The following is a 23,157-nucleotide window of genomic DNA, read 5'->3' as shown; positions in this document are numbered from 1 at the left end:
CATTGCCAGCAGATCCAGAGATGTCATTATTCCCCTTTATTCAGCTTTGGTGAGGCCACATCTGGAGTATTGTGTCCAGTTCTGGCCCCCCACTACAAAAAGGATGCGGACGCATTGAAGAGGGTCCAGTGGAGGGCAACCAAAATGATTAGGAGGCTGGAGCATATGACTTATGAGGAGAGGCTGAGGGACTTGGATCTGTTTAGTCTGCAGAAGCGAAGAGTGAGGGGGGATTTGATAGAAGCCTTCAACTTCCTGAAGGGAGGTTCCAAAGAGGATGGAGAGAGGCTGTTCTCAGTAGTGACAGGTGGCAGAACGAGGAGCAATGGTCTCAAGTTGTGGTGGGAGAGGTCCAGGTTGGATATTAGGAAAAACTATTTCACTAGGAGGGTAGTGAAGCACTGGAATGTGTTACCTAGGGAAGTAGTGGAGTCTCCATCCCTAGAGGTGTTTAAGTCTCGGCTCGACAAAGCCCTGGCCGGGTTGATTTAGTTGGGATTGGTCTTGCCTGGAGCAGCGGGGCTGGACTTGATGACCTTCTGAGGTCTCTTCCAGTTCTATGGTTCTGTGATTTTGTCCAATGTACATAGCAGACAGACACTGTCGGCACATGATAGCATAAATTATATTTCTGGATGAGCAGGAATATGTGTTCTTGATCTTATAACTCAATAAGATACCATTATTGGACCTAACCAATTGAAGAAAATTCCTTCTGTTCTGAAATTTGATTTGACCTTTTCATATGTGTTCATTTTTTTTGATTGTATCCTTTGGTATATATGGTCATGCCAATTTTCTTCCACTATTTGATCTGAGGAAGTGGGTCTGGCCCACGAAAGCTCATCACCTAATAAACCATCTTGTTAGTCTTTAAAGCGCTACATTGTCCTGTTTTTTGTTGGATCTTTGTTGAATTTCATTTCTGGCTAGAGATGGAACATTCTGTGGAATGGACAGCGGCAACTAGCTACATTCACAGCTCAGAAAATAAAAAGAATTTGTGTAAATATAATGAGAAATATGCTACATGTTTTTTCAACAACTGATTCTAAGTCTTAATGTACAGACTACAAAGAGTATAACGCCTCCAAAGAAGATAATAGATATAAATTAGATATCCATTAACAGGGTTTTTATTTCCCTCAGAGAAAACTAGGCAGCTTGAAAAATTCATCAACACTTTTTTAAATAACTGTATAAAGCACAGACCCTTGCAGAAAATCTTATATTTCCTGCATGGTAGATATGGTTTCAAAAATTCACAGGGCCTGAAGTACCTACCAAACTATAGAGGAGCCTGGACAGCCCTCCCGTAACCAGAACAACAATGTCTGCAGTGGAAGGCCTTGTCCCGGCATTGTCCAAAGTATGGATCTCTAACACACCACCCCAGGTCTGATTCAAGCTTGGGCACGCACACAGGCCAGGGCAGAAAGGGTGCGGGAAAGTCAGGAGTGCTTGCTCAATTATGCATAACTTGTACAGGACAGTGAGACCAGGCCAAAAAGACCAGAAACAACCGGGTACTAGTATATCCCATTTTTTGATAAGAGAAAAATTCAAGAGACAGCCAGAAGAACTATTAATTAAGCACTTTTGCAATATTTTGGCATAGCAAAATGTATCCTAGATATTGGTATAATAGGTATCTTACATAAACTGTAGGTGATTGGTAGATATTACTAGAACTGCAAAGTCTCGCTTTGTTATAAATTGGGCTTAGTAAGAACAATCAGTGGGAGGGAATAAGCAGGATTGACCCACAGATCCTGCTTTCAATGTAACAAGAAGGAATGGACCCCTTCACACTGGCGAGCCCAGTGCCTGGCGTTCCGATGCATGGGAAACAAAGGAACCATGACCTCCTGCCTGATACTGTAGGTAGCATATGGGTGAAGTGTAAGTGAACTAGGCTTAAATTATTGTATTATAATAGTCTTCTATTACTTGCTTTTGCATTGCTTTGCACTGTATTAATTGCTTTCAATTTTAAACCTTAAATATTTTAAATTGTATACTGATTGTTTGTAAGGCTTGTAAAACTTAAATAACTATGTTAACTGTTTAAAACCTGCAATAAATAAGAAAATAGTTAAGTCTCTCTGGAGTGTTCTGGTTTCCCTTGGATCTAAAAAACAAACCACACGACACAAACCGAAAACAAACTTGTATTAAATAAAACAGATTTTGTTCCATGTTAGTGACATGGTTCAGAATGTCTGAAAGCAAGTCCTTAAAAAAAATCAATGCTTAGTGATACAACGAGATGAGTCAAACAGCACGTGTCTGATGTGATGCAGCTCCCAGGGTTCGTCAGATATAACCGATGAGTTGCTGAAGACAACTTGCTTTGCTATAAAGCTGTGACACCCTGTGCACTGAAGGAGAATGGTAATTTGAGACATTTTAGGAAGAAATCCAAAACTTTCATATTCTGTGGGATTGATGTATTACAATCTACATGGATAGTATCAAGTCAGTGAAGTTTAAGAATAGTAGTTAGGTCACATGAATCCAAAACACTGTACTTGATGCATGGCTTTTCAATTTTGTAAACTAGTCACACTCTTGCTACTAAGAAAATACCTAGAAAAAATATCCTTTCTCCTTTGTGAAGTTGTTGAGGGAGAAAGCTTTTCATCCAGTAAATTCTTGACTTTTTGCATTGCAACTCCTCTTCTAAGTTAAAGTGTAATGGCTCTCATGCAAGTGAGTGACAATTTGATATTTTCAGATTAAGAGTAGAAATCCAGACATCCCATGAATGATCAACAATCTTCAGAAATTCATCTTGTAAAGCATGTTAGCCTAGTGTGCAGACATCTCTGTAGCTGGAATAGAACTATTCTGCACATTAGGGTGGAATCATTAATCAGAAATTGGCCTTCCTGGGCACAAAAATAAATTTTTAGTTGTTTCCTTGTTTCATCATTCATAAAGGAAAAGGGGCAGCTGTACCATCAGTATCTTCATGAACTTCAGATCCCAATGAACCTGGGGTGTGTGTGTTGTGGATTATCATTTCCTTCATCTGAGATACAATTAACATGGCAGCACTGGCTGTGCTACTGCAAGGCAAAATGACGGACTTTTCCTGTGACAAGATATTGCAATGCATTTTCTCTAGGCAGGATCTTAGCAGATTTTAGATGCTTCTTTAGATGTGTAGGACTTACGTTCAGTTGCAGAAGCCCCGAAAGCTCGATTTCCATACCATTTCCACCCTCACATTCTTTCAAGTCAAATTTCTTTTCAATGGGGCCAATAAAAATGGAGTCGTGTTGCTTCCTGCTGACTCTCAGTAATTAATGTCAGTGTATTTCCCTAGTTTAAACTTGCATGGAACATCTTCTATCACGGGGGTGGGGAACCAATGGCTCAGGCGTTGGATCTGGACCCCAACTTCTTTGGATCTGGCCCCTGTGGCTCGGGGCTACCCTCAGCATCAGGGAATTGGTGCTGCAGTCCTGCAGACTCCCTCCTACCCAGACCCTGCACCTCCCTCTGCTCCCGCACCCCACCACCTTCCCAGATCCACCAACCCACTCCTGCACCCTCCTTCCCAGACTTCACACCCCAACCCCGCTTCCCCTTCCACACACTAAACCCCTCATTTTTTACCTCACCCCTGAGTGTAGGAGGGGAATGTGGAGGGTTTGGAGTTTTTTTTTTTTTTTTTTTTTTGCTTCTCACTTTTGTGCAGTCCCCAATTTATTTTTCTGTGGGTCAGTGGCTCCCAATCCAAAAACGGTTCCACACTCCTGTTCTATCATGATAGTCTCATCCATCGTATTGAACAGAGTTTTAAAATTTGTGTACTTTTTGCATAATTAAGATTCTTCACCTTCTACACGCTAAAAATTAGTTAATTCCTGGGGTATGGTAGAGCTACATAGTTTTGCCTTCTGATTGTTAGGCGTAAGTTGTCCTGGAAGAGGGAATCACAAAATATTTCTTAGCCTCACAAGAGATCACTAAAGTTTGGGAAATCTCACTCAAGGATGCTCTCTTAGCTTACTCCATGTTTTTTTTTATCCAATTTTTGTATCTGTTCATTTTATACACATTATGGCTCATTTCCAGTAGTAAACATTTACTTTAGAATGCAAATAACCAAGTGTTTTTACTTCCTTTTCAACCACATCGGGAGTAAGCAAGTTGTCCCATAATGAAGTTACATATACTGTTCCTATTTGGAAAGTAATGTGTTCATCTAGAAGAAATCCTTTATCCTTTGAAAACTTCTCCAGGAATAACTAACAATCAGATTAGTTTTTGTGCCCTAAAGCACAGTTGCATGGTGTTATAATAAAATATGAAACTTTCTGAGGTTTGTAGAAGTCAAAAACCTTTCAATGAATCTTGGCCTAAAATCAAAGCCCACGTCGCTGATAGGCAATGGTTAACAGAAAATAACAGGGATTTCCAATTTGCTCTGTTCACTCTAGGAGTGTTGGATGGTGATGGTGATTAGTGTACCTCAACTCTAAAATGAGATAAAGGCTCGTCAAAAGTGACACCGAATAGTAGGCCCACAAGAACATTTTCTAGCTTCACTGAGAGGGAATAGATAACTAATTCCTCAAAAGATATTTTGCACAAATAAGAGTAGCTGAGCCCTGTTAGAAAAAGGGGAGGACAGAGGCAGGAATCCAGGTGAGTTCTGTTGTGTATTTTTAAACAAGCCACAGACACTATTCTGTGCAGAATTGTACAAATCTTTTATTTGAATTTTCTGTGAAATTTACTTTCTTATAAGATTTACTAAACCACTGTGAGCCCATACTCACAGAAGTCTCATTATGAACACTGAAGTTAAAGCACAAGAAAACTGTATCAACTTCATTCTGACACATCCTGAACTTCATCCTATTCTTTCTATCTATCTATCTATCTATCTATCTATCTATCTATCTATCTATCTATCTATCTATCTATCTATCTATCTATCTATCTATCTATCTATCTGTTGTATTATATCAGCAGCTTTTAGTCATACCATCAAATTAAATAACTATGTACTGTAACAGCATGTATTGAAATGCAACCCATATTTGATGGTATAAATGTACTTTGTGAATTCACTGGCATTAATTATACCTGCAACTTGGAGTACACTGTTCACTGAGAAGTAAGTTAATAAAATGTACTTCTTGTACAATATATACATTTTTACTATGGAATGTTAATTTCTTGAATACAAAAAAAAGAGATAAGATTATTATACAAACCAACAGGCTAACAGTGCAGCCAATCTTTTTACCATCCACTTCTCCCATTTTCATGCAGTCCCTAGAAATAAAGTGTAACAAAAGTCAGATCATCTGAATTGTGGGACAATACAGTTCCCCCCACTGAACTACATAGGACCACTGATTACAATACACAAAGAAAAACAGCCTCATATTCAAATGATGAAAATTACCCCCGCTCACTACCTAAGCTGCCAGTGAATGCAGTGCTTTGAAAGATGCTGGACTGACAGCCCTGGAGATTGAAGATGTAGCACTGGCATTTCTCTGAAAGTTAAGAGTTCAGTCTCCATGACAACTAAATCCTTCAGCTTTTCTCTGAAACTGTAAATAAGGATGACAACTGTGATAGATATTGATATGTGGATCTATCCCTTGGGGTCTGGAAAAACAATATCAGCCCTCGAGATTAAGACACTAGACTTGGTGATTGAGGTTCAGTTATTGGTTAAGTCACACAGTTCCTGCATGATCTTGGGCAAGTCAGACTTTGTGTCTCAGTTCCTCACCTATAAAAATGAGAATAACGATACTCCCTTTCTTCCTCCTTTGTCAAATTTAAGCTCTTCAGCTAGGAACTGTCTCTTGTTATAGGTTCCTGTAGTGTTTGTAACAATGGGTCTAATCTTGGATGGCACCTCTAGGCACTACTGAAATTATATTAATAACTATTTCACATAGGCTGTGAAACACCAGTTAGATGATAACTTCTGGTCACTACCAATCCAGAGGCAGATCTGAACCAGTAATCTAATAGTGACAATCTCCATGTTCCAGTTATCAAACCCTAAAGCAGAGCTACTCAACACATGGCCTGCAGGGCATATGCAGCCCATTTATTTGCAGCCCATGGGTGGGCGCTAAACCAAAAAAGTAGTCAATATAATGGTCTTCTGTTGATACGCATTTTAGTAGTTAAATTTCTGGACTGTCATTGCTCACTAAAAGTGCTGTCAGCACTGTTGGTAGAAATCAGGTAACTATTGCATTTTATTAATATCAGCAGAACTGACTTAAATGGGGCTTGTGTGTTGTGTAGTCTTGCCTTAATCTTTGTATTCATCCCCCTCAGTGTGAAAGAAGCAATTTGCATATATTTGCATATATATTTGCATGTATATGCAATCCCACACTTAAGTTGTGGCCCTTGGCATGTGCTGTGAGTATCATTGTGGCCCCCGGGGCTTCCAAAGTTGAGTAGCCCTGGCCTAAAGGATAATTTTGTTGTCTGAACTTTGAATGCTTTCATATGCTCATATAAATCATGTGATAATTGCTCACCTGTAGTCCAGTAACCTTTCCATTAGCCGAGTTACAGTGGCGATTAATGAAACACCACTTTCTCGCCACGTTTCCCGCTCAATTTTCTTCAGTAGACTGGAAAGAACAAACCCAAAAGCAATTTCAACATTTATTTTTATCTGTCTCCATGGCAACCACTTTACTTTCAACAGTATCTTAAATGCCTTGGCAATGCCTGCAATATTCACAGATTTAATTTTGGACTCTTCTCACAAGCAGCACAATTTACAAACAATGTCTTACCTAGGATAGGGACCAAAGAGTGGAATTCTAATCCAGGAAGCATTGATAAAGTAAATGGATTTTTAGGTTAGCTGTGTCAAAATGCATACAAATTTAATCAGATTTATAAATGTAGAAACATTGTAAAACCTTAATACCTCCCTCAAATTTACAACCTTTTCTGTTTTTGTTTTTACATTTCATTAGTTGCTAACACTTCAGAAAACAGAAAGAAATAGAAGACTGGAGCTGAGTGAATAAACTGACTTTTCGGTTGGGCGACCAAACCAAAATATATGCAAAAGAGTTGATTTGTTTCTAAATGAAAGTGATTTTTTTCTTGATTAAATGGAAAAAAAAGCCACAAAAACAAAAAAACATTTAGTTCAGGTCCACTCAACATGATATCTTCCAAATGAAATGTCAATTATAAAAAAAAAATTGAAATTGTTTATTTATAAAATGTCAAAACAAATTTCTCCTTTTCCCAATTTTTCCTCTTTTTTTCCCAGCCAACACCATTCACCAAATTCAACCTAAATTCACAAATAGTTTTGCACTTTCTGGCAAATGAACTATTTGACTGAAAATTTTTGTTCTGTTCTACTAAGACTGCTACCAAGAAAAGAAAATACTACATCTCAAAATTCTCTTTCAATCTTTAACTTAACATAGATTTTCCTTACTCACTCTACGATACTTCTGCACTCACACAATTTAACTGCAGTGTAATTGATACAGGAAAAAGCCTTTTATTGAGCTGTGATTTAAAAAAAAAAAATCTCCTTTAACTTAACAATTGCCTGCTTAACAATTGCATACCATTTTTTCCTGATAGTTTCATTCCTTTATGAAACCAAAGGATTTTGAATGGTAAATATACTGTGCCTAATTCTCCTCTCCCTTATAGTAGGATAAATTAGGATTACACATTGAAACGAGCACATTTCCTAGAGTACAGTAAAAGCAGTATTGTATGGGAACTGTCAATGATACTTATAATGAAGGTGCCCTACCATTTTCCTTTTTAAATCACTGATTTTGGTTGCATGTAACTAACTAATTTTTACCATTTGAAATAAAGCTTTCCACATTTCCTATCCACCTGAAGAAAGGTAAGATTTTTGAATGTTTCTGCAAAAATTATTCAATCATTTTGGAGACTAAGGTTTTGTCAATGGTAAAACATTTTTTTCAACCATTTATTTTAAGAATGCTAGTGCTTCTGTGCTTTGCTACACAAATTTAAAATTTGGCATGGTCATGGGTTTTGTCCCCATGAAAACTGATGAATGTTTGGTTGAGTCACCAGCCTCAAAAAACTGTCATTTGCACATGCTCAGTAGGTAAAATCTCAGAACATTTCTATCTGCAGTTATGAAGGCTGCCAGCTCCACTCACCTTCAACTACACTAAGCATGCTCTTTTGAATACTTACTTTTGCACCTTTAGTGTTCTTTTAACACCAGTTTTTGTATGCAACAAGAGGAGAATCAAGACTATGGTATACCTAGAAGACAATACTGACCACAAATCTCTCTTCACACTGTTCTACAATCTTATTTTAAATAAGAATATTTCAAATATTTAAAAACGAAAATATATTTAGTATGCTTCTAAAAAATTCATAAGTCTAACTTTTCTTTAAAAAAAAGATTAGTCTACTGTATATTTGACTTACAGAAGTCTTTATATGTATAAACAGGGCCCTGCCACATTGTGGTCAATTTCACTGTGGTCAATTTCATGGTCGTAGGTTTTAAAAATAGTAAATTTCATTATTTCAACTATTTACATGTGTTAATTGTAGGGATCCATACTCAAAAAGGAGTTATGAGGGGTAACAAAGTTGCTGTGGGGGAGTGTGCCTGGATTACTGCCACCCTTACTTCTGGGCTGCAGCTTGCAGTGACCCTACCTTCAGACTAGCAGCTGCTGTCTGAGGGCCCAGCTGTACAGGTAGCAGTGCCTAAGAAAGGGTGCCATACCATATCATGCCATCCTTACTTCTGCATGCTGCTGGTGATGGTGCAGACTTCAGGGCTGGACAGGCAGAGAGCAGCTACATAGGAGTAAGTGTGGTAATACTGCCACCCTTACTTCTGCTCTGCTGCTGGCAGGGTGCTACCTTCAAAGATGGGCACTTGCCCAACAATTGCTGTTCTCTAGCAGCCCAGCTCTCAATGCACTGTAGAAGTAAGAGTGGCAATACCGTGGCCCCCTAAAATAACCCTGTGACCCGCCCCCCTTGCAGCTTCCTTTCAAGTTAGAACCTCCATTTTAAGAAATGCTGCTCTCCCCCATGAATTATGTATATTATAGGGTAAAAGCACAAAAGTCCAAATTCACAGACACCTTTTTCATGGCCATGAATTTGGTAGGGCATACATTTTCTGCTTGAGAATGTGTGAATATTCTAAATATATTTATTCACACAACAAATTGCTTTCTTCAGTTTGACAACTTAATGACACCTCCTTTGCATCATTCATTCACCTTTCAAAGAAAATGCACAGAGCAAACATGCAGAACAAAAGAGCCTCTCAAACACATCCCCAGGCTTCCTCATGGCGAGATCTAGCTAGAATTTGAGAGAGATGATTGGTGTTGCAGTTAAGTTTCTGTTCACTCCTACACATTACATCAGAAACTCTATATTCATTTTAACACCTCTTCCCTGTGATCCCTTTACCACTGCTTTCCATTCATTGCAGCACCCACCCACACCATTTTTCTCTGACCTGGAGTATGCCTGCTTTTATCACTCAGTTCTTGTTAGACACGACCTGTTGCACAGCCTACAGATGGAGAGTGTGGTGATATACTGTGCAAATATGATCAACAGGACATATAGTGCAGTGGAACCTGACTCTGCATTACTGAGAACACTTCTGCCTGGCCTCACTACTCTTGCTTCATAGCTGGAGTAACTCAAAAAAGGAGAGCATGATACTCCTTGCCTCAGTAGCATCCTCATCATTACCCTGCACTCTAAGGGTATGTCTACACTACAAAGTTAGTTCGAACTAACGGACGTTAGTTCGAACTAACTTTCATAGGCGCTACACTAGCGCTCCGTTAGTTCGAATTTAATTCGAACTAACGGAGCGCTTAGTTTGAACTAGGTAATCCTCATTCCACGAGGATTAAGCCTAGTTCGAACTTACTAGTTCGAATTAAGGGCTGTGTAGACCCTTAATTCGAAATAGTGGGAGGCTAGCCCTCCCCAGGTTTCCCTGGTGGCCACTCTGGCCAACACCAGGGAAACTCGTCTGCCCCCCTCCCGGCCCCGGACCCCTTAAAGGGGCACGGGCTGGGTACAGTGCCCGTGCCAGGTGCAAGCCTGCCAGCACCCAGCCAGCAGACCCTGCACCTGGCATGGATCAAGCCACCCACCCGATGTCCCCCAGTCCTCCCCCTCTTCCCGGAACCAGGCTGGCGGCTCCCGGGAGCTTGCCCGGGACGGCAAGAGGCGGGCACCCGCCTGGGCTAGTGCGGACACCGTGGACCTCATCCACGATCTCCGCACTAGGCACAGGAACGTGGCCGGCTAGGGCAGGAGAGCTGCCAGCTTGGCCACCCAGGAGCAGGAGTGCATGAAAATCAAGGTGGTCCACTGAGACCCCTGACCCTGAGCCCTGAGCTTACAATGGCCGTCCTGGGTCGGACCAAAGGTCCATCTAGCCCAGTAGCCTGTCTGCCGACAGCGGCCAACACTAGGGACCCTGGAGGGGATGGACCGAAGACAGTGACCAAGCCATTTGTCTCGTGCCATCCCTCTCCAGCCTTCCACAAAACTTGGGCAGGGACACCACTCCTACCCCCTGGCTAATAGCACTTCATGGACCCAACCTCCATGACTTGATCTCACTTCCCTTTAAACTCTGTTCTAGTTCTAGCCTTCACAGCCTCCTGCAGCAAGGAGTTTCACAGGTTGACTCTGTGCTTTGTGAAGAACAACTTTCTGTTACTAGTTTGAAGCCTGCTACCCATTCCTTTCCTTTGGTGTCCTCTAGTCCTTCTTTATGGCAACTAATGAAGAACTTTTCTGTATGCACCCTCTCCACCCCACTCATGCTTTTAGAGACCTCTATCCTGTCCCCCCTCCGTCTCCTCTTTTCTAAGCTGAGACGTCCCAGTCTCTTTAGCCTCTCTTCATATGGGACCTGTTCCCAACCCCTGACCATTTTAGTTGCCCTTCCCTCTCCCAGCCTCTCTCTTCCCCTCTCCCACCTCCTTTTCCCAGTCTCCCCCAGTTTTGTTCAATAAAGACAGATTCCATTTTTGAACACAATTGTCCTTTATTTTGTACATCAAGAAAAGGGGCCAGGGAAGGGTAAGTGGAAGGAGGTGAGGGAGGAATGGGGTACACGTCCCTGATGGGCAGGACTGGGCTGGCTCTGCGGGCTTTTGGGGTGGAACCTCTTCTGCAGCCTCCCAATTGCCCCCTCTCCCCAGATGGCAGCCTGCGGCAAGTGCAGCCGGTCTGATGGCCGAGTGCTGTTATGTGCCAAGTGTGGGTACTCCGGGCACTCCAAGCCAGGACTGCTTTGCAAGCGGGGCACCCCTAAGAACTGTCTGTCCGGGGTGGGAGTCGGGACCCTTTAAGCACAGCCCTCGGCTAGCCTGAGACAGCATCTCCACGCTCTAAGTCCTCCTCTGATGCCCTGCCGGCACTGCTTCCGGCCATCCTTAAGCCTGGTTCAGGGTCCACTTAATGTGGACATGTTAGTTTGAATTAGCAAAATGCTAATTTGAACTAGTTTTTTAGTCTAGATCCGTTAGTTCAAATTAGCTTAGTTCGAATTAATTAATTCGAACTAAGTTAGTTTGAATTAACGTTGTAGTGTAGACGTACCCTAAGAAATAAGGGAACAGGTGCCAAAAGACTTAGATTTGCAAAGTGTGGAAGAATGTGCAGTCCTTAGTCCTGGGAGCAGCCAGACTTAGTCCTGGGAGCAGCCAGTCTTGTACACAACCACTTTGTCATATGAAGGTCTTATTGGCGAAAGAATTGGTACTTCCCCAATTGATTTGGGCACTGAAAGTTAGCTGTCAGCAGTGAGCTCTTTTAGCTGAATGTGAGGATTAGCCAACCAAGCTTGTAGGTAGATTAATGAGTTCAGGTGGATTGTGGTAGGATGGACTGATTGGCTCATCTAGTTGGCTGAGGGGAGTGAGGGGCAGGCTCCCGCACCCCACCACTACTCTGGCTTCTCCCTTTAAATGTATTGGCTAAGAATACAAGGCATTTCTATCTAACAATTCTCACTCTAATGTGATAACTTTTGAATGCTGCACCTAGTCAATTTCAGAATTTCAGGATCTGTTAGTAGGCAAATCTTATTGATTTTGTAGAGATTCAGAAAACTGGAAGAGAAACCTGTCAACAGATGGATATCTTGGCATCTACTTAGCATACCCAGCAATTACAACCACTTAGTACCTGCTTATAGATCAAAGTATTGGTCGATGGTCGGCATTAAGATCTTCCAGTATAACAACAGCCCATCTCAGCTCTACCCATCCCCCTAATATAATTTGAAATGTGGACACCATGAATGACTTATCTCCAAGAGAGAAATTGTTTAAATTTCACATTAACAATTTAATGGAGACTGGGGATTCTTTTTCTGTCTGGATTAAATTAGGCAGCAAATAGAGCAATTGATCCTTATTCACAATAAAACATCCATGGCTCTGTCTTTAGTACCATTCATAACAACTAAGGCTGTAATCATGTCACAAAAGTCACAGAATCAATGACTTCTGGAGACCTCTGTGGCGCTGGAGTTGTCAACAAGTAGCCCTGGAACTCCTAGCCCCCGCAGGCAGTGGGGGGAACTGTGGAGCATCCACACATGAGAGGGCTTCCCATAGCTGCCCAGCCATGGCGGTCAGCAAGGGGACTTCCCAGCAAGTGTGGGTGTGGAACACTCTTCCCTCTCCATTTTGTCATGAACATTTTTAGTAAAAATCACAAACACACCATGGACATCCGGGAATTTGTTTATTTCCCATGATCTATCTATGATTTTTACTAATATCCCCAACAAAACCTGAGCCTTACAAATGACATGACTGTGAGACATCTACCCTGTGGTCACTTCTAAATCTCCCTGGATAATGTTTGTGAAAAGGTGAATAGCAGCAATGTTTCTCCTTTTGCATTTTGTAGGATATAACATCAAAACATTATAAACATCAAAACTCCAAGCATACAACACTTTAAAGATTTTGTGGCTATAAAAGCATGATGTGTCTTCAGTGGAAAAGTGCTTATGGATTGCTCCAAAAATTAAATTAACCCAGGAGTGTGGAGATATCATGAATCAGAAAGCAGTATATCTCCACAGGAAGAACAGGACAAACACCCAAATAATATTTAAATAGATAGGCTGTGTCCAGACAATGCATGTGGATTATCTGTGTCCCCTTAACTCCACACAGTCATACAACTACTAAAAATTATTAGCAGGTAATTTGAAGGTTCATACTTTTCAGGTATCTAAAAGGGTGTCATGAGGAGGGAGAAAACTTGTTCATCTTGGCCTCTGAGGATAGAACAAGAAGCAATGGGCTTAAACTGCAGCAAGGGAGATTTAGGTTGGACATTAGGAAAAAGTTCCTAACTGTCAGGGTAATCAGACACTGGAATAAATTGCCCAGGGATGTGGAATCCCCATCTCTGGAGATATTTAAGAGTAGGTTAGATAAATGTCTATCAGGGATGGTCTAGACAGTATTTGGTCCTGCCGGGAGGGCAGGGGACTGGACCCAATGACCTCTCGAGGCCCTTCCAGTCCTAGTATTCTATGATTCTATGATTTGATCATGTAAAATGAGTGTAATTCCATTTCCCAAAACAAAGCTACAACCGCTTGAAAACTGTGCTAGTAGTTTCCACTTCCTCGAAATAATGTGCACATCATTTTATTATCACCTCATTCTAATTATATGAGCTTTAATTTTAAATCAAGAAGGCATGTGTCACAAGCCTCCAATACTGTAATAGCTGCTTAAATTGATGGGAGAAAATTTCAAACTCCTTGACAGGAAGAATGTGATCCCTTGAAATAAAGACTACGAAGCTTTTAACATTTTCAGGATTCTCTTCAAATCACCTATTACAGTATTGTCACCCAAACCATTTTCGATCCATATGCACCTATGCCTGTCCAGCACGGACAAGTACTATAAGACTTATAAATTAAATTACACATAATTATTCTTAAGTAACTTGGTTGAGAAAATGCTTTACCCATTCTTCTACTACCTTTTCAAACACAGCTCAAAAACAACACTCAGTTTTTTCAACAATATATTTTGGATACCAATATATTTTCTGAGATCACCTGAAGTCATTCCAATCAATTAGTCACACACTTGTGCACTCTAGAAAATGCAGGTTTGATAACTTCATAAAAGAACTTCTTTGTTAATGGTGTTATCTTAAAGTCATGCTAACTAACATTTTTTTAAAACTTTCTTAGCTTTAATTATTTTATTTGATCTATTTTAATGTATATTTTTAATATACACTGTAGCTGTATTTTCATAATTTCACCATAGCTGATAAATTCCCCTTTCCTTTCCTGTATATTATGGGCAGTTACATTTTTTCCTCTGTGGAATTATACAGTATTATCTGTTTGGCATTTGTTTCAACAGAAATATATAAATGCAGTTTTTTTAATTCTAGAGCAATATCACTTTTCTCTTCCACTTAAAAAGGAAGAAAATGAATAAAGAAAAAATACTGTATGTGTAAAACAGCTCTAAGAAACACACATCTAAGATGGAATACACTGGAGGAACAATATATCATATTCTAAATGACTACTTATAGGTCTAACAGATCTCCCACATAACTGGAATTGAAATGGGGGGAGGGGGGAATCAGTTCATGTTTTTGTGTCAGTGATGGTCACCAGTTTCAGTTAGAATAACGCACGACCAATCCTAACAGTTCCATTATTAAGAAAGCATTTGTCCTCTTTCACCATCAGATTCTGATGTTACGAACAAAGGATATGCTAATTTTTGAAACACGTACAATGTCTAAAAACATTTATATATAGAATTATTACATAAGAATGATTTGTTCGGTCATTCTGTAATCTATCAGGCAGTCAACAAGTGAAACATTTGGACAACAGCAAATTTTGGTCAGTTATGAAAACCAATTAACAAACTGCTATTTATTAAACCCATGTTTTACAAACGTAATGTGCAAAATTTATGGTCTAACTGCATCCAACCCACTTACTAAGCATGTTTGGCTTTTCTGATTTTAAAATTAGTATGAGTTATAACAGAGAACAGTTTATGATGTAATATGGGCATAATCAGTCATGAAAGATACACTAAAGTACATTTTTTCATGTAGGGAACTAGCCTTTATTTCACAGGTTTCAAAAAACAGAAAGCATTCCAAGATCACATCTCTTTTGGAGGTCTTGTCCACAACAATATCTGATCTATCAAACTGAACACAATGCATACATTAAAAACAAGTTTATTACTCACATGCTGTTGAAGAGTTCCCGGTACGTTTCGTCACCTTTGCCTTCTGACATCAAGCTATCCAATTTGTCAATCAGTTTTGCCTCCACCTGGAACATATACAAAAGGCTTCTTTGTGCTTAAATTAGGTTTGAGCAAATTTTTAAAAAATGGATTTTTTTCTGTAAGAGGTTTTGTTAAATGGACTCCCTAATATTATCGTTAAGTAATGTAAATTTCAGGGTCATTTCATCCTCTGTCATCCCCGAGGACTAATATAAATGAAGCAATGTGACTTTAAAACTACAGGCTGAATAGCGTTTGCTGCTGCTAAGGCAGCTATCTATTTATAGAGTCAAACAAAAAAGCATGCAGCCCAACGAGACTGCCTGAATTCTTACTGCAGGGCTGCAAAAGCGAGTCATTATTTAGACCTTAGTATAAAACCAACCCTCTCTGCTTCCCATCCCACTCTTTAAATCTGGGGATTAACAGTTTGGGGCTCACAATTACTCCTACTGCTACCTACCCTGACTACAATGTAATGCATATAGCACACGCACAGAAATTCTAAGTCGTGTGTCAAGAAGAGTTGAAGAATAAAGGTTTTATAGCTGAAAATGATTGCATAAAATATTTGTAACTGTACTGATTCTTGAGAAAATGTAGGCAAGCGTAGGCTTTATTTATTCATACATAAAAAGAGAATAACCTCCCTTTCAGTGACTGAAAAGCTAGAGGAGAAACTATCCTGTTATTGAAATGCTCTATTAAATCATTATTCATAATTTCTGTGTACCTTTAAGCCAATGATCAATACAGAAAGAATAAAGAAGTCAGTGCTTTGCTTATGCAAAATCTGTTTTTCAATTAGTTCTCAGTAACATTTTTACAATTATTTTAACAATGTATTAAAAATGTGAGAGGAAAAAACCTTTATATCACATGATTCTCCATTCGCTCAGTTTGTTTTGTGTTTCCATTCCAATCCTTATCATTGCCTGAAACTAATTCAAATACTTCTGTTTTGCTTCATTTGAAACAGCAGGGAGGAGAGCACAGAGAAGTGGTTTGAGCAGCCTGAGAAAACTGAGTGGGAGCTGAAAGTGCAGATGGCATATTTAGCAGCCTCTTACTTGATGGCTAAGCTAGTACTTGAGAGGCAAGAATAGTTGGAACCTTACAGGACTTGGTTCTCATAAAATGAGTTGTTTGATAGCTAGGCAAACAAAGATCAGACATTATGTCAGTAAGCCATCACGGTATTATTCCTGAGTTACTTATTACTGTAGGGCTGCATCTAGACTGGCAAGTTTTTCCACAAAAGCAGCGGCTTTTGCGGAAAAACTCGTCAGCTGTCTACACTGGCCGCTTGAATTTCCGCAAGAACACTGACGATCTCATGGAAATGCTATGCTGCTCCCGTTCGGGCAAAAGCCCTCTTGGCACAATTGCTTTTGCGCAAGACAGCCAGTGTAGACAGTGCGGTATTGTTTTGGGCAAAAAAGCCCCAATCGTGAAAATGGTGATCGGGGCTTTCTTGCGCAAAACCGCGTCTAGATTGGCACGGACGCTTTTCCGCAAAAAGTGCTTTTGCGGAAAAGCGTCCATGCCAATCTAGACGCTATTTTCTGCAAATGCTTTTAACTGAAAAACTTTTCCGTTAAAAGCATTTGCGGAAAATCATGCCAGTCTAGATGTAGCCTAGTAGTATAAATTGAAGCAAAAGATAAAGGAGAAAAAAATAAACAACCTCACTGAAATCAACAGGAGTTTTGCCATTGACTTCACTGAGACTAGAATACCTCATCCTCATCTTAAATTAGCCACAGAAAAATATTGAACAAACGCACTGGAAAGCTCAGAGGGCCAAAGGGTCTTCCAGACCCACTAGCCTAGAATTCTATCATCTTTCCTCAAAAGAAGGTTGTTCTTTCTATGGGTACGTCTAGACTACAGGCTTTTGTCGACAGAAGTTTTGTTGACAGATACTGTCGACAAAGCTTCTGTCGACAAAGAGCGTCTAGACTACATTCAGTTCTGTCGACAAAGCAAGCTGCTTTGTCGACAAAACCCTGTAGTCTAGACACAACCCTACATGCAATAACACCTTCTGTCGACAGAACTCTGTCGACAGAAGGCATTATGCCTCGTAAAATGAGGTTTACCAGCGTCGACAAAACTGCTGAGTTCTGTCGACGTTATGTCGACAGAACTCAGTGGTAGTGTAGACGCAGGTATAGTTTTGTCGACAAAAGTCCACTTTTGTCGACAAAACTCTGTAGTCTAGACACACCCTATTTCTCCATTCTGCTAACAAGTTAATAGTTCAGTGCCAAGGCTGCTTGAGGAAAAAAAATCATTTCAATCTTCCCTGCTAAACAGCTTCATACACGGTACCTGTTTGAAGTTGCCACTGCGCCTTTGTTCCCAATCCATCATGTCATGGAAAATGGGAATCATTACATTCCGCAGGTCTGGCTGAGGTATCAGTGTCACTTCTAGGAAGGGACCAATGAGAGCTGGGATGAAGTGAAGTTTATGTTCCCCTAGAATTAAAAGGAAGCTGAATGTGAATTGGATTCACTCTAGGTGAGTCGCCAAATGATCCACATTAAACAACAGTATATGAAGAATTATGAAATGGCATTCTAAATGTTTACAGTTTGTTTGGCTGATAGCATGTTTGGCATGGGTTTTTTCTCAAACCCATACCAAGAAGAGGAAGAGGAAAAGCCACAAAAAGGACAGAATAGAGGATCAATGTGATGCATCATATATTACAATGGAGATCTGAGCTCATGAATGATAGTGAGCTGTTCACTCCCCATGTTGTTTTTGTTGGAAGGGGAACAGGGAGAAGTAAAGAGTTCAACAGACATTGTTTTAAGAACCAGGATATTTAGGGTATCTTTTGCAAAAAGATTATTCCCTTTTGCAGGTACAAACTGCTCCTGCATTTTTGCATACCCAAATATGGTTACTGCTTGACAGCATACACACGGTAAGTGGAGGAAAATGTGCTCAGATTTTGTGGGCAAAAAGAAGACAGTATAAATTTTGCCTGCAAAAATGGATGCTGGGACTGTTTTTCTCAAAATATTTTCCTTTAGAAAAGAAGCTGATGCCTCTGCCATTAACTCACCAGATTCTACTTGGATACTGTAGAGGGATTCCAGATAGTAGGTAAATTCATATCCCTCAGTACATATTGCACAAGGAGATTAAGTTAAATTTAGAGATTTACCCTTAGCTTTGAATTGTTTAGCTTCTGTCACTTATAGAAAGATCTTTGGGATTATTATCCTGTCTGTCTGAAAACTACAGAATGTGAGATTTTCAGAAGTACCCAAGTCATTTAAGAGCACAATCCCCAATGTAAGTGGAAATGTCTTGTTATATGATGTTATTCATTTCAATAGCTACTTTTCAATATCAAGTCCATAGTTAACTATCAAACTCAAGAGCAAAACCTTTTTAGAAAATGACTCATTTATTCACCTTATACACTGTCAGCACCTGGTTAACCACTGTGTTTCTCCAGTTTACACCAGCATTGATTTTAGCCAGAGTTACACAGATGGAAAATCACACCTCTGAAGTTTAAAACTCTACAATAAACTTAAAAATATATTTATTAAATCATTCTTTGGTTGCATCAGGTTTTTTAATTAATTGGATTTTGAAATGAACATGAATTATTGTTGCTTTTATTTTAATTGCATAAATGCATTGGTTCTAGGAAGATTGTACACTTTTAAATAACTAAATCAATTTCTCTACGCCTTATAAAATGCAAATCATGAATACTAAATAAATCCACTTGTACAGATATAATTAAATCAAATAAATTTCTACAGAAGGTGTATGCTTCAGCAGAGTAGTCCTCCATTCTGTGGTATAGCAGGATCCTTGCATACTCCTCCTCAATGAATACTGCTGGTAAGTCACCTAATTGGTATGCATTATTTGAATATTTCCCACAATAAGAAAGATGCTTTTCACACCAAGTTGTGTAGTTCCCTTGCTGAAAGGGTGACCTGTTGGAGAATGCACCAGTTCCAGAGACAAAACACTTGTAATCAAAGAAGGGAAGACCAAATATAGTGCCCATCTATAAAAAGGGGGGAAAAGAACAACCCAAGACACTACAGACCAGTCAACTTAATTTATGTGACAGGAAAGATAATGGAGCAAATAATTAAGGAATTCATCTGCAAACATCTGGATGATAATAAGGTGACAGATAACAGCCAGCATGGATTTGTAAAGAACAAACCAAACTGATAGCTTTCTCTGATAGGATAACAAATCTTGTGGACTTTAGTAAAGCATTTGATACAGTGTTGCATGACTGTCCTATCAATAAACTAAAGAAATACAATGTAGATGGGGCTACTATAAGGTGGGTGCATAACTGGCTGAATAACTGTTCTCAGAGTAGTTATTAGTGATTCAAAGTCATCCCGGAAGGGCATAAATGGAGTTCCATAGGGGTTGGTTTTGGCACTGGTTGTAGTCAATATCTTAATCAACAATTAAGATATTGGCATAGAGAGTATCTTTATTAAGTTTGCAGATGATACCAAGCTGGGAGGAGCTGCAAGTGCTTTGGAGTAGAGGGCCATAATTCCAAATGATCTGGACAAACTAGAGAAATGGTCTGAGGTAAACAGGATGAAGTTTAATACGGACAAATGCAAAGTACTCCACTTAGGAAGGAACAATCAGTTTCACATTTATGGAATGGAAAGCGACTGTCTAGGAAGGAGTACTGCAGAAAGGGATCTAGGGGTTCTAGTGGGCCACAAGCTAAATATGGGACAACAGTGTGACACTGTTGCACAAAAACCAAACATGATTCTAGGATGCATTAAACAGGAATGTTGTGAGCAAGACATGAGAAGTCATTCTTTCACTCTACTCTGCTTGGAGAATTGTGTCTAGATCTGAGCACCACATCTCAAGAAAGATGCAGAGAAACTGAAAAAAGATCAAAGAATAGCAACAAAAATGATTAAAAGTCTAAAAACATGATCTATGAGAGAAGACTGAAAAAATTAGGTTTGTTTAGTTTAGAAAAGAGATGAATGAGAGGGGACATGACAGCAGGTGTGCGACAGAGCACCTGCCCTGCACTGGCCCTTTAAGACCCAGAACAGAGAGGCCAGCTGAAGCTGTTAGGCTAATGAGAGCCCAGCTGGCAGCAATACAGAGAAGCCCAGTTGGCTTGGAGAGCCCAGCTGAAGCTGTTAGGGCGAGGGAGATCCCAGCTGACAGCTATATATAGAGAAGCAGAGGGCTTAAGTACGGGGGCCAGAGAGGGGCTGACTGTGGAGGAAGCAGGAGTTCCCAGAAGGGAGACCTGCTGGGGAGAGCCAGCAAGGGCTGGGAGAAGGCTAGCTAAGGCCACCCTGGCTAGGAGCCGGAGGCAAGGCCCTGGATTTGGCGGCAGATCACAGCGTGGCTTAGGTAAGCGGGGCCACAGAGATAATCCCAATACCAATGATGAGCAACCCATACAGACTGTAACTTACCCTGAGAGGGGCTAAATGAGGACAGTCAGGGGGCACTGAGGCACAGTGGGGGCTTGCACCCTGACAGGGTGTTGCAAGGAGCAGGGAAAAAAGTGTTCTGCTTTGCCTCTGATGATAGGACAAGAAGCAATGGACTTAAATTGCAGTGGGGGAAGAGGGCGTTATATTGGACATTAGGAAAAACTTCCTGTCAAGGTGGTTAAACACTGGAATAAATTGCTTGGGGGTTGTGGAATCTCCATTACTGGAGATATTTAAGAGCAGGTTAGACAGACATATATCAGGGATGATGCAGATGGTTCTTGGTCATGCTTTGAGGGCAGAGGACTGGACTTGATGAGGTCCCTTCCAGTTCTAGAGTTATATGATTCTATGATTAATTTTCCCAGCAGCTAGGAGGAAAGCAGGCAACCAGAAACTTGCTGTTGCTGCCATTCAACACCACCTCAGACTTTGGGTAACTCTAGTCTGAAGAGCTCTAAGATTATTGTTACTTTATATGTGTGCTTCATACTGAGTAAAGAGGAGGATTTTAGGGTGGAAGCACTTGGGTGTATCAGTCATGTGTCAGATGAAGATGCTGTGTGTCCCACTGATTTATTTCCTTACACCACCTGACAGAGAATAGTTACCATCACTTTGGGTTCAGATATCCATGGATAACAGCGTAGGAAGCATCGATTCACTTCTTTCCTTTGCTGGTGCTGTGGATAATCCTGCCCCTTTGGTTGCTGGCAGTTTCAGGGAACTTATGGTTTTTGGTGCTGATGAACAAGAACTGTCAGGAATCAGGACTTGCAGCTGAGCCAGTGTAGATACATGGCATACAGCAGTTCCCATCTCTGGGCAACCTAATGAGCACAGATGGCCTGTAGTAGGCTGCATAATTGGTTCCACTGCAAAATTAGTTGGAATAGTCAGCAGAATGGCTCTTATGTCCAGCAGCAGCAGTTCAATAGCTGCTCAAAGTATTCACTGACTGTTGGGGTAGCTCCTGCATCTCAGATTGGTTGCTGCATTGTTCCAGCTCTGCTCCTGCCTTGCACTGAGTCCTGCCTCCCTCCAAGTAACCTGGGTCTGATCCTGGGCTCTGGGTGTGGTCTTGCAGTATTTGTGGCTTGCAATTCCCACTGAGTGATCTCCAGGCTGGGGGAGACAACCGTTGTGAAAGGTGCCTGCTGGTGGAATCTCTCAGGCAGCAGGTGGGAGAGCTGCAGGAGGAGGTGGCCAGGCTGAGGAGCATTCGGGGCCATAAGGAATTCCTGGACAGTATTCCTGTGGAGTCCACTGAGGTCACTGTCCTAGGATGTGGGACTGTTGACCAGCCACTTATGGAGGAGGCGGTGGTGCAGGGTGAGCACTGGCAGCTGGTTACTTCCGGCTGCAGGCAGCGTTCCACCCCTGCTCCTAACCCTCCCACTGTGTTGTTACATAACCGTTACAGTTTACTTTCTGCAGGAGACAAGGAGTCACCCCCCCACAGTGGAGGAGACCAGGCCTTGCACCACCAAGGTTGAGCAGTCTCCTGCCACCACTGCGAGGAAGAAACGTAGGGTAGTGGTGGTTGGAGAATCTCTTCTGAGGGGAACGGAGGCACCCATCTGTCACCCTGACAGTTCATCTCGAGAGGTATGCTGTCTGCCAGGGGCCCGTATCCGAGATGTTACGGAGGCATTGTCGAGGATTATCCAGACCTCTGACTACTACCCCATGCTACTCGTCCACGTGGGCACAAATGATACTGCCAGGTGTGACACTGAGCGGATCAAGTGTGACTACAGGGCTTTGGGAGTACGGGTGAAGGAGTTTGGAGTGCAGGTGGTATTCTCTTCGATCCTTCCTGTCAAAGGTAGGGGCCCGGGCAGAGAGGTGCATCCTGGAGGTGACTGCTTGGCTGCGAAGATGGTGTCGCCAGGAGAGATTCGGCTTCCTTGATCACGGGGTGCTCTTCCAGGAAGGACTGCTTGGCGGCGATGGAGTTCCGCTTTCCAGGAGCGGGAAGGCCTTGTTTGGACACAGACTGGCTAACCTTGTGAGGAGGGCTTTAAACTAGGTTCGACGGGGACAGGTGAGCAAAGCCCACAGGTAAGTGCTGAATGTGCGGGACTGGGAGATGGGTTGGAAATGGGGGGGGGGGGACTACAGCCTATAATAGCAAGGAGAAAGGAGGGTCAGGGCACAACAGGGAGGCAAGATCAAATCAGTATCTTAGATGCCTATATACAAATGCGAGAAGTATGGGTAATAAGCAGGAAGAACTGGAATTGCTAACCAATAAATACAACTATGATATCATTGGTATTACAGAAACCTGGTGGGATGGGACGCACGATTGG

General features: G+C 41.2%; 1 protein-coding gene across 2 annotated transcripts in view; it reads right to left on the bottom strand.

Moving 5' to 3' along the window:
• DOCK4 (dedicator of cytokinesis 4) overlaps nt 1–23,157 on the bottom strand; it is a 392,744-nt gene that overhangs the window by 63,030 nt on the left and 306,557 nt on the right. For both annotated transcript variants that reach the window (XM_006122512.4, XM_006122513.4), the window contains exons 31-34: nt 17,685–17,833; nt 15,309–15,394; nt 6,537–6,632; nt 5,235–5,295 (exon numbers count right to left, since the gene is read on the bottom strand). In XM_006122512.4, the coding sequence (XP_006122574.2) occupies nt 5,235–5,295; nt 6,537–6,632; nt 15,309–15,394; nt 17,685–17,833 (392 nt within the window). The remainder of the gene's footprint in view (nt 1–5,234; nt 5,296–6,536; nt 6,633–15,308; nt 15,395–17,684; nt 17,834–23,157) is intronic.

Source organism: Pelodiscus sinensis, chromosome 1, assembly GCF_052426305.1.
Source record: "Pelodiscus sinensis isolate ZL-2025 chromosome 1, ASM5242630v1, whole genome shotgun sequence".
In the NCBI taxonomy this organism is placed as follows: domain Eukaryota; kingdom Metazoa; phylum Chordata; order Testudines; family Trionychidae; genus Pelodiscus; species Pelodiscus sinensis.
This window is presented reverse-complemented; position numbering and strand designations above follow the sequence as displayed.